At 34.9% G+C, this 19,047-nt stretch overlaps 1 protein-coding gene across 2 annotated transcripts in view; it reads left to right on the top strand.

Moving 5' to 3' along the window:
- The first annotated feature begins 17,258 nt into the window (after nucleotides 1-17,258).
- The window catches only part of cachd1 (cache domain containing 1), a 149,435-nt gene continuing 147,646 nt past the window's right edge, over nucleotides 17,259-19,047 (top strand). For both annotated transcript variants that reach the window (XM_001334793.8, XM_073954291.1), the window contains exon 1: nucleotides 17,259-17,727. In XM_001334793.8, coding sequence (XP_001334829.3) covers nucleotides 17,491-17,727 — 237 coding nt within the window. In that variant the 5' untranslated portion in view covers nucleotides 17,259-17,490. The remainder of the gene's footprint in view (nucleotides 17,728-19,047) is intronic.

The raw sequence follows: 19,047 nt of genomic DNA, 5'->3' as shown, positions 1-19,047 counted from the left end.
TACCAGAACTTCCTGCACAACACTTTTTATGCTTTTTTGTTGACATTACTGTCATGGATAAAGGTGGGGAAAGGACAAGGACTCAAATGCAGAACTAAAACAGGTATTTCATTTATTCATTTTCTATTTAGCTTAGTCCCTTTATTAATCTGGGGTCGCCACAGATAAATGAACCGCCATCTTATCCAGCATATGTTTTACGCAGCGGATGCCCTTCCAGCTGCAACCCATTAATGGAAAACACCCATACACTCATTCACACTCATAAACTACCAACAATTTAGCTTACCCGATTTACCTATACTGGATGTCTTTGGACTTGTGGGGGACCCACGCGAACACGGGCAGAACATGCAAACTCCACACAAAAATGCCAACTGACCCAGCCTAGGCTTGAACCAGTGACCTTCTTGATACCTACTGCGCCATTCAAAATGGTTATTTATTAGTTATAAATTAAATCAAAATGGGAACAACAACAACCCTGAGGGTGAAAAGATTAGCAAAACAAATAAACAAATGAACAGGGTAGGCTGGCAGGGATCAGGGCTGGACAAGACAGGACAAGGCTATATTGGATAAACACGTGTGAAGAACTGGCACAGGACAGCAGACAAGAGGGAGTTATAAGCTGAAAGAATTAACAAACAAACAGGTGAACTGAATAAACTAATAATGGGTTAACAAGAAGGGTGGGATTACACAATAGACAGGAGAGCACATGACACAAAGACAACCTAAGCCATGTGCTCACAAGAAAACAGGACTAGAGCATGCAGCCAATGAGAGAACTCATTAACCGTATGTTCATATGAAACAAAAAACTAAAGCACACGGTGCATGTAAACATGAAACACGTGCTAAACACATAACCAACAGATGCCTGAATGTAAGACACGAGCATGTGATAAATGAAAACACTTACTGTGCACTCACACATGCGACATGCATGTTCTAACGCCAACCGAAACCAGCTAGACCATGCACGAACAAAACAACAAACACACCAGGACGAGAGCGTGTGTCTCGAGCACGCCTGGAACTCACAAGCCCACATTAGGTGGGAGAGCGCAAGGCCAAGACAGCACTCGTACAAAGACGAAGACAGACAATGACAGAAAAATGAGTGCTCGACCCAAAAAACCCCGAGCCAAGCACAACATACAAGACATGACAGGAGTGTCTACTCTGCCACTAAAACAAGAATTAAAAAGTGGCAGAATTCTGACACATTACTATGTTTTTTTTTCAGTGATGTATATTAGAGTTTATGTTACATCTAATGTTAAATAATGTTTATTGCATTATTTTATTTTTTATGTGTGTTACCATAATGATGTTCAGTAGTTGTGTGAATGATATTGAGTGTCTTCTAATAATAACTTTTAATAACTCATTTCTAATAACTTATTTCTTTTATCTTTGCCATGATGACAGTAAATAATATTTTACTATCTATACAGCTTAAAGTGACATTTAAAGGCTTAACTAGGTTAATTAGGTTAACTAGGCAGGTTACTATAAATCAGCAAGTTATTGTATAGCGATGGTTTGTTCTGTAGATTTTCGAAAAAAAATATAGCTTAAAAGGGCTAATAATATTCACCTTAAAATTGTGTTTAAAAAATTCAAAACTGCTTTTATTCGAGCCAAAATAAAACAAATAAGACCTCCTCTAAAAAAAGTATTATCAGACATACTGTGAAAATTTCCTTGCTCTGTTAAACACCAATTGTTTAAAAAAAAATCCAAAAGGGGGCTAATAATTCTGACTTTAACTGTATTTGTATGTTTCTCTGCCCTGGGGAAAAGTTGTTTGTGATGACGGTTGGTTCATCATATGACTTTCTCCTGCTTAAGTTTTTCTGTTTGTGTAAGAATGGTATGATGTGCATATGTTTGTACTCCAAAACACTGGTGTATTAAAAAATAAATTAATGACATATGGTAGCTTACCGTAAAATGTAGAAAATTATTTTATGGTTTGTAACGTCTTTTGTAATGTATTTTATTTTTTGGTAAATTCTGGAAACCACAGCTGATGTTTTTCACAGTAAATTTAACAGAGTTAAAAGAAATTTAAATCAAATTTTCCAAATTTGTATTTACAAACATTTCGGTAACACTTTATTGATGGTCCATTTGAGTATTAGTAGACTGTCTGCTAGTATTAATCGTTAATACTGTTCCTTCAACAGACATTTAACTGATTATAAGAAACTTAGCAAGTACATGTCAACATACTAACCCTAACCCTAACCCAACCTAACAGTCTACTTATAATCTAATGCGAATTAGCTGGCATGTAGATGCAATGTAACTTAAATTCAACAAACGGACCATCAACATAAAGTGTGACCAACATTCCTTTTAAACATGTTTTATAATACTTTAAAATACTCGTAATCTGGTCACAGTATAGTTTTATTGATTACATGATTACAAATAAAAAAAATTATAACTGTGAAATAATATTAATAAAAAATTTTCTACTGGCGTTAACAAGTTATGGATTCTAAACATCTTGACAAAAAATAAATAAAAAGATTCAATTAAATAAAATAAAAAGAAAGTGAATGAATGAATGAATGTTGTTTGAAGCCTTTGAAAGCAAACGAGTTGTAATTTACTTCCCGCATTTTTTAACCAAATTTTGAAGGTCTGAAAGCATGGAATAATTTTCAATGACCTGTCGTCGTTTTCTTTAATTAATGCTCATTAAATTTTAAAGACATGGTATCAGTAGTTACACAAATGAACATTTTACTCATAGCATGTACGTACTAATGGCACGTCTAGTGCACGTCTAAATTTATACATATTCTGAAACACTGTGTCATGTTCGTCATCAATGATGTCAGATATAATTTATTCTGATGTCTTAGAAACTGATGACAACAACATGTCAAATTTAATCAAGCACCATTAGTCTTAATAAGAAAACCTTTTAGGTTTATAACATCATGAGAGTAATTCATTTCTTGGTGATTTTGTCCTTTAAGACTCAGGTAACTTTATTTTATAAATCATCCAAGAACTCTTTTGGTGCAGTCCTCGTTTCCATGGTAACATGGATTTATTTGATTGGTGGAGCTGCCCACTTCAGGATTATGAGTAGTGTTATGTGTATTAAAGATGATTTGTTAAAAATGTCTGTAAAATCGCTCTGACTTGTGGCTTTTACACAATCATACATCATCGCTTAGAAGTTTCAAGGCTCATGAATGGTTTGTCTTGAAAAGTTCTCATGTTGTGTGCTATTTTGCATATATTTCTGTGAATAATTTTTTTCTTATGCTCCAGTGCTCCAGTATTTGCAGTGCTTAAAAAAAACAGACCATCAATCAAACCATCAATCATTTTGGATTTATGCAGTATTATCCTGCTAAACTCCAAATGTCTAACAGAAATGTCTTTGAATACGTTGTTTTGCTTTTTCTTGCTAATGTTTCAGTCCTGAGCACAGCCAGAAATAGAAAATAGCTTCATCTGGGAATCGGCTTAGTCCTCAAAGCTCACTATACTGCTCTGATGTTGAAATAGTTTGGGAGGGGGGTTGTAAGGGGGGAGAAAAGTGGAGAACCAGATTCAGTTTCACTCGTCTGTAAAAAGCCACGAATAAGGTTTCCATGGCAACACGGGTAGGTTTAAACGTCCCCCAAAAATCCCTCTTTAACCAACATTAAAAAGAATATAAAACATAATAGAGAGCCATGGTTCCATTTTATGTTTGGATGCAAAACTCTCTGGAAAGGCTCGGTCCTTTTTCCTTTGCAGTGTTCAGACTGTGAACTGGTGTTTTAATGATGCCTGCTAGAATCACATCCATCTGCTCATTATTTAGGCCCAGTTTAGCGGCTGCCTCAAATTAAAAACTGATAGTGGCTACTCCCTGAGTTCCTTCTTTGTGGTCCGGGGCTCCTCCAACACTGTCATAGCCTAAAGACTTTATCGCTGCACTTGTGCCTGAAATCACTTGCTTGCTTCTTCATTTGATGAAGAATAAACTTTGTGGACATTATTTAAAAAAGTGTACTACAGGACTGTTGAATGCTTGGTTCTGACTGGCTGATGAACATTATATGGTGTGTGTTTTTATTTACAGAGGATTGCAGCTAAATTAGTTCCGCTTTATACTGAGGCCAGATCACTAACTTGGGTGTGCATAGTCTTATAATTCAACAGCCAAACATCAATCAGTTGTTCTATAGACTAACCTTACATAGATTAAACTTACAGTAAAAAAAAAAAAAAAACTGTTGTCTCAGGGTGCTAGAACTATGCTGTTGCACACTGAATAAATTATTTTTTAAGCTTGTTCAAACTACTTACTTAAAATGAGCTGAAACAACACATTTTCCAGTGCTGGGATGTGTTCGGAAGGGCATCCTCTGTGTAAAACAAATGCCAGAATAGTTGGTGGTTTACTTCTTTGTGGCGACCCCTGATTAATACGGACTAAACCGAAGGAAAATTAATGAATTAACACAATTATTAAGTTTTTGGAGGACCACCTAATTGTTTTATGTTCAATCCACTTAAATTTGGAAAAGGTCTATTGGTTGGCGTTCCAGATTTGTCAGTTTCAAATTGCTGAATTAATATTTTTTTGGCGCAAACATGCGTTCACAATGGGATGGACCATTACAGGGGTGGTCAAATGTATATTGAAGTTATCTATTATTTTAATTATTAAAATTATTTAATATAGAGATCAGAGTAAACTATTTCTTAATTAATAAATTWTATATATATATATATATATATATATATATATATATATATATATATATATATATATATATATATATATATATATATATATATATATATATATTATGGTAAACTTACAAAAAAAAGGCATCTGAGGGTGCCAGAACTTTGCTATTAAAAATAAAGCACACAGAAAAAATTATTTTTGCCACTTGTTCAAACTACTTATTTAAAAAGACAGGAAGGGCATCCACTGTGTAAAACATATGACAGAATAGTTGGAAATTCATTCCGCCGTGGCAACCCCTGATAAATAAAAGACTATGCCAAAGGAAAATAAATAAATGAATGAATGAACATAATTCTTGAGTTTGGAGGACAACTTAATTGTGTAATGTTCAATCCATTTAAATTTGTAAAAAAAAAAAAAAGGAGGGTCTGACCCCCCCAAACCCACCTATAATTCGTAACCCTTGTGTAGAGACATTGTTTTTGTAACCTGTGAGTCACGGTACAATAGAGTTAAGGATCCAAATGCAGTTTATTAACTCAGAGTCATGCAGGCAACAGTCAAAACAGGAACAGTATCATGAGGACAATCCAAAATCGTAGTGGTCACAGGCAAAGATACAAGTGGCAAAACAACATAAACAAGAAATAAGGCAAGGGTCAGAAAACAAGGGAAGGCTAGACAATAGAACGCTTTAAAAATGCAAAACAAGACTCAGCACTGTGTGTGTGAATGTGAGGTGTATTTATACACTATAAAAATTGCTGGGTTCCACACAATTCCTTCATGTTGTGCCAACACAATTCTAACTAGTTGGCTTAAATGTTTTACAAATTTAATTGGTCTGAACTTAAAACATTTAAGTTGTCCCCCAAACAAAAATTAAAGAAATGTGTTGTTTCAACAAATTTTTAATAAGTAGTTTGAACAAGCAGTAAAAGTGTAATTTTTTTTTTTTTTTTTGTGTAGTCCTGGTAATTAGTTCATCATGATGTTCCGGCTGTGTGTAAGCAATCAGAGGGAATCGGGAACTGGTGTATATGAGGTGCATGATAGTATTTTTAATCCAGTTCAGTGACAGATGTGTAGTTCTCCAGTAAATTGCCCTGGCTAGCTTGCTGGTTATCATCACAGTTTTTCATTGCTTTATTGAATTACTTATTAAATATATTCTGAGATGTTAATTACCCCATTACTAGCACATTTGTGTTCTGCAGTATACACTGAGACATTTCTCATCACTATAAAACTGACACACAACGCATGGTGTTATATACGTTAAAAGAGAAAACTTTTTTGTATTATCACATACTGTCAAACTGCAGTTTCCTTAAATATTCCTGCAAATGGACTCATTTGTTTCTTGCAGGTGTCTACAGATCTTTCCACAGAAAGTAGAGTGAATACCAATCGGCCACTGAACCCCATTTGAAGAGGACCTGCTTCAAGAAAAGGTCATGTAAAGGAATGCGGCCCCTTGTGGGTCAGAGTTTAAAAGTCAGGGGTCGCCTTAGTTCTTTTAATGGTGCAGTCCAGAGATTAATCTGTTCTACATGCAGGGTAAAGCTAAAAAAACATCTGACACATTATTTTTCTTGCTTTGTCTTTTGTAGCTTTGCAAATTAAGAAACCGTGTTCTTCAAGCTGTTCCTGTCTGATAATGAAGACAAGCTTGTTTTGCAGTAATTCTTATCTGGTGGGTCGTGACCCTGTCTAGCAGTGATATGTCTGAAATTGTGGACTGTCTAAGTAGGTTCTATTTGAATTTGAACTTTCGATCTGTTTGAAAAGCGTGTTTTTATTATAATGAGTATTATTAATGGGATTCAGACGTACTACTGTACATCCACGATGTTTTCATTATCACACAACCTGTATTTTGCTTCATTGCATTCATTTTCTAATGTGGCTTCATGGTGCCATCAAATGTGCACTTCAGAATCAGATGCAGGCCTTTTTGGTATTTTTTCCTGCTGTTTTTTTTTTTTGTTGTTGTTAATAATGAGAATTTAAAAATAGTACTTAGTTTGCATGTTTTTTTGTGTTAGACAAGTTTAGGGGTATGAAAATGTAACATTGATGCAGTTTGTTTCTCTCTTTGGTTAGTGATTGTTTCGCGCGTAGTAAGCAGCAAAAATAAATAATGGCATAATGGCCTACCCGAATAATATTTGTATTCTCAAAATGGCAAAGATGCATTTTCTTTTCTTAAACCACGAGTTAATCTGATAATGAGCCTGATCAAGAGAGATCTCGAAAAGATGAAATCACGTCCCTGGATCAGCATATAAGGAGACAGAAGCAAAGTGATCTCAAGTCGAAAGGTGTCTGGATGCAAACATGGTGCAGTGTAACCTGAGCTGCATCCAATGCTTTTTAATGCCTTACTTAACCCCACCCTTAACCATTTGCCTAACAGTCACGTCACTAGCTCCATTGAGTGCATTGTGTCTGATATTGCATCTCTGGGAAATACAGTCTCAGCTTGCATTATCAAGGCTACATCCAGATGCCATTGCTCAAGTCATCCTGAAAAAAAACTGACAGAAGAGGTCTTCCTGAAGATAAGACAAAGTAAGTCATTTAATTATTATTTTTTTCACTTGGAAGTGAACTGAATGTCAGTGGTGCTAGTAAACTGAATAATGATGTTTCATAAGAGTTTTGTTTTGTAAATACATGTTTTTTTTTTATCCACGATTGATCCATAGGACAAAAAATTATGTAAATGACAGCTGGCTTTCAACATTGTTCAAAATGTCTTCTTTTGTGTTCAACAGGGGTAAAATGCACTGAATATTTGGATCATACAGAGAGTGAGTAAATGATAACAGAATGCTATTTTTGTGTGAATTTTCTCATTAAGGTAAGGAGTAAGATTAATAAGATTGATATTATAATTTAAAATTCATTATAAGCTAGAAATACACCATTATTATTATAATATTGTTACTCATTAACAACACAGTCAGAGCTGTTGTTTTTGTTGATGCCAGTCTATCAAATCTTTCGTCTGTATTCAGCAAGCAGCAGCAGCAGTGCTCTGAAATCTTGCATGTTCCTGCTCTCCTTTTATCACTTCAGACCAGGTGGCTTTGGGGAACTGCAGACTAATTAGAATTATGTAAATTAAATAATCCACTGAGTCAAATTCTGAGCCACTAACTACTAATCATTATGATTCTTATGTAATTATGTATTTCCCCACAGGTAAATGCCACGTAGCAGGCAGGGAACATGCAGATATGAATGTAGAGATTTTTATTGTTTCTATTTCAATTGATGGATGTTGGATTTTAGTGTTGGATTTCTGTGCAAATGCATTGATAGGTGAATGCAAAAAAAAGGGGGGCAATTAAAGGACAATCAAAGATGTTTTCTGTATTTTCAGCTTCAAAAAAATATTGACAACTATGCTGTTAATTTTTCCTGCTAACGAGACTGAAATCTCTCTTGCTGAAACTAAAATCTTATTGCGAATATATATATATATATATATATATATATATATATATATATATATATATATATATATATATATGGAAAGGAAAATTAAGAAAATAATCATTTGATGACATGTTAAAAGGGTCACAGTGATGTTCCAAAATACTGACTGGTTGTGGTTTTAAATCTCTGTAGTTGCCTCTGTTGCTAAACTCTTAATATAAAAAATATAATAAACTGTATATACACTAAATACATGTATATATCAGTTATTCCAAATGGCAGTGGAACAACCTTTCACCCTTATTTTCATGTTTTATTCTCACTAGTTTTGTTTTATTAATTATTTTTACATTTACCAAAATTTAGCATACTCATTCATTTTCTTTTCGGCTTGGTCCCTTTATTAATCAGGGTTCACCATAACAGAGTAAACCGCCAACTTATCCAGCATATGTATTACACAGTGGATGCCCTTCCAGCTGCAACCCATCTCAGATCTATTCACACTCATACACTACGGACAATTTGGCCTACCCGATTCACCTGCACCTGGAGGAAACCGACGCGAACACGGGGAGAACATGCAAACTCCACACAGAAACGCCAACTGACCCAGTCAATGCTCGAACCAGCGACCTTCTTGCTGTTAGGTGACAGCACTACCTACTGCGACACTGCGTTGAATTTTAAACATAATAGTTTTTTCAAATTATTTTTAACAACTAACTTCTTTTATCTTTGTCTTGATGACAATATATATTTTGCTTGTTATTTTACAAGTTTCTAGTATTGAGCTTGAAGTGCAATATAAAGGATTAACTATGATAATTAACTAATTAACTAATAGGCTTATTAGGCAAGTCATTGAACAACTGGAAGTCTGTAGCCAATCAAAAAAAATCTCTAATGGCCTGATAATATTGACCTTATTGGGTTCACCTTACTAGTACCGGGTTGGGCCCCTTTTTCCTTCGGAACTGCCTTAATCTATTGTGGCATAGATTCAACAAGGTTGTGGAAATATTTCTCTGGGATTTTGGTCAATATTGACATGATAGCATCACACAGTTGCTGTAGATTTGTCAGCTGCCGTCCATTATTTGAATCTCCTGTTCCACCACATCCCAAAGATGCTCTATTGGATTGAGCTCTGATGACTGTGGAGGCCATTTGAGTACAGTGAACTCATTGTCATGTTCAAGAAACCAGTCTAAGATGATTCGCGCTTAATGACATGGCGCGTTATTCTGCTGGAAGTAGCCATCAGAAGATGCGAATACTGTGGTCTTAAAGGGATGGACATGGTCAGCAACAATACTCATGTAGGCTGTGGTGTTGACACAATGCTCAATTGGTACTAATGGGCCCAAAGTGTGTCAAGAAAATATCCCCCCACACATTACACCACCACCACCAGCCTGAACTATTGATACAAGGCAGGATGGATCCATGCTTTCTTGTTGTTGATGCCAAATTCCGACCCTACCATCTGAATGTCGCAGCAGAAATCGAGACTCAGCAGACCAGGCAACGTTTTCTAATATTCTTTTGTCCAATTTTGGTGAGCCTGTGCAAATTGCCTATTCGCTTCAAGGTTTGACATGTTTCTTGTTCAGAGATTCTCTTCTGCATACCTCGGTTGTAACGAGTGGTTATTTGAGTTACTGCTGCCTTTCTATCAGTTTAAACCAGTCTGGCTATTTTCCTCTGACCTCTGGCATTAACAAGGCATTTGCACCCACAGAACTGCCTCTTACTGGATATTTTTTTTCTTTTTCAGATCATTCTCTGTAAACCCTAGAGATGGTTGTGCGTGAAAATCTCAGTAGATCAGCAGTTTCTGAAATACTCAGACCAGCCCTACTGGCACTAACAACCATGCCACGTTCAAAGTCACTTAAATCACCCCCTCCCCCGATTTTAATGCTCAGTTTGAACTACAGCAGATCGTCTTGACCATGTCTACGTGTCTAAATGCATTGAGTTGCTGCCATGTGATAGGCTAATTAGAAATATGCGTTAATGAACAGTTGGGCAGGTGTACCTAATAAAGTGGCCAGTGAGTGTATACCCCAGCTAAAAGAAATAAAATGTTCTCCATGAACATCATAGGAAATACTGTGAAAATATAATTGCTTCGTTAAAACATCACTTTATAATTCCAAAAAATAATGGGATAATATTTTTATTATCAACTGATGGATATAAATTTGCAGGAATTATATAAGAAGAATACGAAACTGACTCGATTAATGTGATCGTTGACACTACATGAAAGTGTAATCCAAAAATGCATATACATTGCGTGAAAATCCAAAGGGTACATTTTCAGCTTTTAAAAATACTGACCACTACGCCACAGCTTTTTGTTAGTGCTAATGAGACTGGAATCTCTCCTGCTGTTTAATGGGGCTACAAAAATACCATATTTGTGCACGTTCTTCAGCCTAACCCTGGCCGCATACTAAATTACAGCTTGGGCTGGTGCACACATGGCTCGGGACTTGGCAAAGATGATAAACTGTAGCAGACATTCAATCTCGAAATGAGAATAACAAAACATATGTAAATGCCATTTATTTTCAACATGACCGAATCGCTTTTACATTATTCCAGAATATCAGGTTATATGTTCATGAAATTTTCATATCAAACAGTAAAATGCAAAGCGTACGGCTCATCTATTTCAGTGTGTGTGTGCTCTGCAGGCATCGGCAGCAGCAGGAGCAGAAACTGCGGGTTGTGCTGATGCTCTTTCATCTCCTCTGGCTGTGGATCAAGCAGTGTGTTCTGCTGCACCCGCTTATCCTCCTCCTCCTCCCTCTTCATCCTCCACCCTCCGCCTGTCTGGAGGAGACACTGATGCAGCATCCCAGAGGAGTTCAGTCACCATCAGCGTATGCATGCTTTTAACCCTCATAACGCAGGCTTTTTTCTTTAGTCCTAGTCTATCTATATGATACATGTGTGCTTAACTAAATGAAGACATTTAATGGACTGCTATTATTTTTATATACACAGAGCTATACATTTCCTAATTTTGTCCTCAATTGTAAACCTGTAAAACTTTCTGCATTTTCACTGAACTTTTTTTAAATACAATTGTTTTAATAATACCAATTTGGTCATACCTTTTTATAAGTATTTTAAACCAATTTTATACCTGTTTTGAAAATGAGTTTTTTGGAGATGTTGTCAGGTTTTGCTCACCTTTAATTAAATTAAATTAAATTAGTACCCAAAATATTGTTGAGTTGGTACAGACACACATACACAGTTGTCAATATTTGAAGTGGGTCATATTTTTTTATCCTATTACAAGGTTGTGATGGACAAATGTGTGTGTGTAAAAAATATGTTGACAAAATAAAAACAAAAAGTATTTTGTTTACTTTTTATTTATTTATTTACAAATGCTTTCCTATTTATAGTACTTTACATTAATGTAAATGTAATTAGATTTATGATTTATTTCATAATAATAACGATATATTAGATATTTTCCTTTACAAAAACAGATTTCTTTGACACAATACACAAAATGTCATATGAAATATGTATATTAATTTTCAATGAACTAAATAAAATGAACTATAACAGAAATGTACCTATAATGTGGTCATTTTTTACGTTGGTTGACTCGGTTGTCCAAAGAGAAAAAAAAATTCAGACACCCATTAAAATGTAATTCAGTTTACCAATTTTTTATAAACTACAAAATCCTGTCAGTCATATTTAGTGCAAGAATAATGTAAAAGATGTATTACTCCTTCCTTTGTATATTCTAAGAGGTATGGGTCAGAGTATGTATGTTGTTTCATTTTTATTGAATAATTTTTGTAACACTGAATGACATTTCTATATTAATTTTCCTTTGGCTTAGTCTCCATATTCAACAGGGGTTGCTAAAGCAGAATGAACCACTGAATTATCCAGCATATGTTTTACACACCGGATGTCCTTCCAGCTGCAATCCAGTACTGGGAACCTCCCATACACACTCATTCACAAACATACACTACGGCCAATTTGGTTTATTCAACTCACCTATAGCGTATGTCTTTGGACTGTGGGGGAAACCTGATCACCCATAGGAAACCCACACAAGGAGAACATGCAAACTTCACACAGAAATGCCAACTCCCGGCCGGGACTCGAACTAGCGACCTTTTGGCTGTGAGGCAACAGCGCTACCCACTGCGCCACCCTATTTATTTACAAATGCTGTATTATTATATTGCATTTATACAATATATAATACATATATTGTATATCATGATGCATTTCATAGTAATAACAGGAAATCATTGAATATTTTGCTTTTCAAAAGCAGATTACATTGACACAATAGATAATATAATATAAAATATGTAGATGAATGTTTAATAAACTAAATAACATTAACTATTATACACCATAAATTTACTTATTATGTGTTCACTTTTTAATTTGCCTGACATGGTTGTTCAGGGAAAAAAATGCAGACACCCTTGAAAAGATAATTCAGTGTAACAATTTTTAGTAAACCGGAAAATCTTTTTATTTAGAGCAAGAATCATGTTAAAATATTTATTACGTATTACTTTATATATTTTAAATGGTATGAGTCAGAATAAATATGTTGGTTCATTTTTATTTAATTATTTCTCTAACACTGAATGACAATGGAAAGTCAATATATAATAAATAATATATAAATATAGAATTATATATAAATAAGAAAATAAGAACAGGAAAAAACTATATGACTAAAACTACTTTTAAACTGAGTTAATTTGATTGTTGACACTTAAGTTAATAAAAGTGTAATCAAAAGTGGATATCACTCCACATCTGTCTGAGCACCAAATAACTTTATAAGCACATTAAAACAGGAGCATCTCAGCTGATCTCATTCATTATCTCTGAGACACTTCTGCCAATTTAACGAAACTCAACGAGGGCTTGTTATTCTCGATTGGAATCTGGGGAAAATCTTATATATGGACACATACTTGTCAAGATTAAAGAGGACAGCTTTTAATTTGACTCAGCTGTGGTCCTTTTTAGATGGCAATTAAGGGGCTTTTAATTCAGGGCAATTAATCTGACTGGGGTGTATAATAAATCAGCAAATGCAAAGAAACCAAAGGGACCAGACAAAATTGAACATATGAAACCAATTTTACAGTGGTGGCTTTGTTGAGCACAAGCAAAAACAGAATTAAACTGGTGTCTTGTTGTAGAGTTATTCTTTAAAAGTATCTGTTGAAATATGTCGATTTTGATAGTACCCTGTTCAAAAAGCAGTGTTATTCAAAAAGAATTTAATAGTCTACAGAACAAACCATTGGTATACAATAACTTGCCTAATAACCCTAACCTGCCTGGTTAACTTAATTAACCCAGTTAAACCTTTAAATGAGTTATTAAAACTATTATGTTTATTATGTTAAAAAAATCTCTCCGATAAACAAAAATTGGGGAAAAAAATAAACAGGGGGGAAATTAAACAGGGGGCTAATAATTCTGGCCTCAACTATATATATATATATATATATATATATATATATATATATATATATATATATATATATATATATATATATATATATATATATATATATATACACACACACACACACACACACACACACACACATATATATATATACACACACACACAAACACATACATATATATATATATATATATGTACACACACACACATATATATATATATATATATATATATATATATATATATATATATATATATATATATATATATATATATATATATATATATATATATATGAATGATTCATTTCACTCTTTTTTTTATAGGAAACACCGTTTCACAACAATGCCATTTTCCACATATATAATGCATACCATGTACATAAGCCTCGTTTGAACAGTATTGTGGCATTTGAGACTGACATTCAGCTTTATATATGAAGGAACTGGAAAATATTCCACACAGCTGGGCTGAGGTTGGAAATGGTGTATAATCCATTCCATAAATTCAGTTAATTTTCCCATGTTTTACAGATTACACTAATTTCAAAATCACACAAAATGTACAGTAACACTTTAGCTTAAGTCCCAATTCTCACTATTAACTACTTGCTTATTAACTTTTTGCTAAGGTATTTGCTGTTTATTTGTACTTATAAAGCACATATTCTGCAGTTTACATCCACAACCAATACCTAAACCCAACTATTACCGTAATAGCAATTAACAAGTTGTAGGTTAATAAATTAATAAATAAGTTATAAGTTAATAAATTTGAAGCTAATTTAGCTTTATATAGCTAAAATGCATACTTTGTTAAGAGCAAGAATTGTACCTCTTTTTAAATTAATTGGGGTGAGATATAAACTTTTATTTAAAAAATGCACTTCTTTATTTGTAAAAGAAAAAAAGTTTGTATTGGTAATCTTCTGTCAAAATCTGATCATTTGCTTCCGTGTTTGTAGCGGTGGTCCTTCTCTGTTAGCATCAGTTTAATGGCTTCTGTCACAATATAATACATCAAACTCCTCTTTCCGTTAGTTTGCTATAAGGGAATGATGTTTAAAATGAAAGCTCTGCCCCCTACTCAATATTCCATTGCAGTTGGAGGTACACCAACATACTGACATAAAAGTCTGAAATAAAACTTCTGCCTCAAACAGACTTCAAGAGAAGAAACCATAGTCAAAACCTATTGTCTGCTTTGGCCCAGCAAAACCCAAAGTATCTTCAAAATAAATGTGCTCTGCTTTAGACGACTCCCAACCACAGGTCAGGCCACATTATAATGTATAAGCTTTAAATTACATAAAAATATAGTGCTTCACAAGTCCATTACACAGAAAAATCACGGAATGTGCAAAACTATTCATTCCCTCACACTTGGAGTTCACCTCATCGTTCTCAGAATAAGCTCTCTTACTACACTGTTCAGATGACATATTTGCAATTCTGCTTATTGAAGAGGCCAGTGCTTTTGAGGTTTGCGTTTGCATATATCTCAGTAATGCCCTTACAAACCACACACTCTGTTATTCTCCTGGCTGATGCCCTGGATTTCACAACACCATGCAAATTCTGAAGCATAAAGTTCTAGCTTCTTTTGATAGCTAATATTCATAGTGTTGATGTTTTCATTTTAGAAAAACTGATTATAAACGTGTTTTCAACGTGTTGACAGTTTCTTAAACTGTGAATTGCAGCATGCTATTTGAGACTGTACCAGAGATCAGATATTAAACAGGATATTAAACAGGATTCAGTGACAGTAAATTTGACAAAAATGCCTGCAAATTCAAACTATTTGTAAATTTTTTTAAATTAAATATTTAAAAAGTTTAGCAGTTTTTTTTTATTGCCAACGAATATTTTAGTGAAATACCTGATTTAGTATTTTAGTTCAGTTACCTGAACCATTTTTTTCACTTTGAAGAACTTTTTAAATAATCTATCTTTAAATAGGCAGTGCAAACTTTTTTTATATAGGGAACAATTTTATACAATCGTAGTTGATCCAAAGTGCTTTACAATGCGATAAAATATTTAATCAAATCAAATCAAATGAAACTTGTATTAAAAATGTAAGAAAAGGAAATATATATGTATATATGTAATACTAAAATACAGATAAGAAATTACATGTCACCCAAAGGCAAGGGAGTAAAAATAAGTCTTTAAGTTAGATTTAAAAGTAAGGATGAAGAAATCCTGATGTTCAGTAGGAGACTGTTCCAGAGCCTTGGGGTCGCAACAAAGAAAGCTTGATCACCTTTTGATTTGCAGCGAGACCAAGGGATCAACAAAGGAATCATGGGACCTTAATGGTCTCTGTATATGGCCTAATAAGCTTGCTGACATAAACGGGGCAGAATTGTGCAAAGCTTTATATGCAAAAGGAAGGATTTTAAAATCAACTCTGAATTTTATAGGAAGACAGTGCAATGAGGCGAGGACAGGGGAGATGTGACCTCTTTTCTTAGTTCCTGTTATCAATCTGGCGGCTGCATAATAATCTTAAGATAATTTTTTCAAGAACCTTTTGTAAATTGAAAAGATTCTGTGGTTCTTGCCATTTATGAAATTAATTTTTAAGAGTGATAAATATTTTTCATAATGTATTTATGGCAATCGCACTGATGATATACTGATGATATTTTGTATTTATTGACTACTTTTGTGTTGGCGATTTGATGTCTTGTGATTTAATTTAATTCAGTTCATGATATTTTGCATAAATGGAAGATGGGCTATGAATTTTTTCTTTTTTGAATTTTCCAATAATATACAAAAGTAACAAATAATTTAAATATGATTTAAATAGTAAAAAATGGTATAACAGTCAACAATTAACAAGCGGTTCATTCCACCGTGGTGACCCCTGAGAAAGAAGATAACAAGCCAAAGAAAAATGGGTGAGTGAAATAACTAGCAAACACAGCGCCACAGCGGAATGAACTGCCAACTTATCCAGCATAAGTTTTACGCAGCGGATGCCCTTCCTGCTGCAACCCATCACTGGGAAACATCCATACACACTCATTCACATGCAGACACTACTGATAATTTAGCACACACCCAATTCACCTATAGGCTTTGGGCTGTGGGTAAAATTGGAGCACCCGGAGGAAACCCACGCAAACATGGGGAGAACATGCAAGATCCACACAGAAATGCCAACTAACCCAGCCGAGTCTCGAACCAATAAAAATATGATATCAAATAAATATTATTTTCAATAAATAAACGTTTTAAAACATCTAATATAATTTAATAAAACTCTGATGATTTCCAAATAAAAGTTTAACTCAAAACACAAACATAGTCTTCTTCCAAGTTAGCCTACAATTAAAAAATCCCAGTTATCTAGTCATATGACACCAATTTAAAAAAAAAGTCGGGCATAAAAGGGGCTTTTGAGTTTTGAAAATACTTCAAACGAGCAAAACAAGGGCCTCTGGGACCCCAAACAGCAAGTAAGCCAGTCTCAACATCACGGGGATTAGATCCAAATCCAGCTGCTCTTCGGAATCCATGACGGTGTTTGGATGACGCGCCTCCTGCTTTTCACTCCCATTGTGATGCTCCGTCTCACACACACGCACGCACATACACATACACTCTCACTCACTTTACCCTGCGCCAACAATCCAAGAAACTAATGCTGGTCTGTTTACCGCAGTTCGAGTGCCTAAAACTATGCCTTGACGCAACTTAGTAACCCTACCGGAGTCCGGAAAGCTGGAGCTGCGAAACGGAAAAGTTAGGAAGTAATCGGTGAAGTTTTACGCTATTCCCGTGCAGGAGGAGCGCATCGAGCCACAATGGCGAGTCGGTCGCGGACAGGACCTCGATTCTCCTTCGCGGCGTGGAGCAAACACTCCCGACCAAACTGGAATAACCTGGAGATCTCAAAGTGGAGCCTAGTCGCCCTGCTGGTGTTTGCTTGTTGTGGATTTTGTGGCGCTGATAGTGAGTTTTCGATCCTGGAAGAGGCTCAAGTTTTGGCCGTGCAGATGAAGAAGCTTTCGACTCAGGAGCTCGGTGTTCTCACCATGCAGGTAGGAAAATACACTTTTAAAACTTAAGCTGGTGTCTTTTAATTGCACTTTAAAAAAACTGTAATTTATTTATTTTTGTTAATGTGAATGGCTTTTTATTTTGAAAAGTTAAGTGGAAGTGTAAAGTGCAGGTAATTCAGGACAGATGCAAGTCATGTGTTAGCTACTATTATGTATAACGTTATCTATTTAATCAGCGTCATGCTTGTTTGAAATGCTCTGCATCGTTCATAAACTGTAAAAGTTATTTATTTCTGAAACATTTGGACTTTTAAACACATGTTGACGTAATGAATTTCTCACAATTGTACATTTATTGATTGACTGTTTCCAGTCATGTTTGCGTGCGTTCATTCATTTAAAGGCTTTCAATGATATGAATACAGAGATTTAGACGTTGTATTCGTAAGATTCAATGTTTACTTTCGCAGTGTTCATCAGAAACATCTGCAGTGGTAGCCTAGTTTCTCCTCCAGTCAGTGAGTGTGTGATCATATTTGCACATAAATCAATAAATAATGTCATTTCTTATTAATAATACGACTTGAAGATATATCATTAGCTATATGTACGTTACTACTATACAATGGCGCCATCCAAATTGCACATATTAAGTATAGCACAACAGTGTTTGTGAAAATCGAAACACCTCACATTAATTTGGTTTTGTGCAAACCTCTATCGTTTAAAGTTTCAAAGCTCGACATACGGATTTTATAAATCCTAAACATCTTCCTTTGGCAACCTAAATGACTTCAGTATACAATTAAAAGTGTGTTTTCACAGCAAATGGCAGATTGTGTTGTGGTGCTGTGATGTGTTGGTGTAAACGCGCGCACTTCAGAGGGAGCGCGCACAGAGGTGGGCAGTAGGGGGCCAAACCCAAATGGCCTTTCATCTGTGCCACACTATACTGCTGTTCTGGCTCCTCCTTTTTTTTCTTTGTCACACTCAGATGTTAATAATCTCCCTCTTTCCCCCTCTCTCACACATACACACACACACTTCCCTCCTTCTCCCTCATTTCTCCCTTCAGACTTATAATTGGTTGTAAATCAGATGAATGAATTACTCTTGCAGGCACATTCACAAATTGGCAACCTCCACCGTGTATCTGCTATTGAGATCAATTTTTCTGCTTTTGAATTGAGCCGTGTAGGTAGAGCCCTTTCCCACAAGCTAGACTATCTGCTTCCAGTGTAAATATTCTTGTGCCCGTAAAAACATATCTGACCTCATATCTACAAACTCTTGTACACTTGCATCTTAGCTTTGATTCAAATCCTATATCATAGTGGTTAATGATATACTTGTTCATTT

This window comes from Danio rerio, chromosome 6 (assembly GCF_049306965.1).
Source record: "Danio rerio strain Tuebingen ecotype United States chromosome 6, GRCz12tu, whole genome shotgun sequence".
Classification (NCBI taxonomy): Eukaryota; Metazoa; Chordata; class Actinopteri; order Cypriniformes; family Danionidae; genus Danio; species Danio rerio.
The sequence above is the reverse complement of the archived record's forward strand: the minus strand, read 5'-3'. Positions and strand labels throughout refer to the sequence as shown.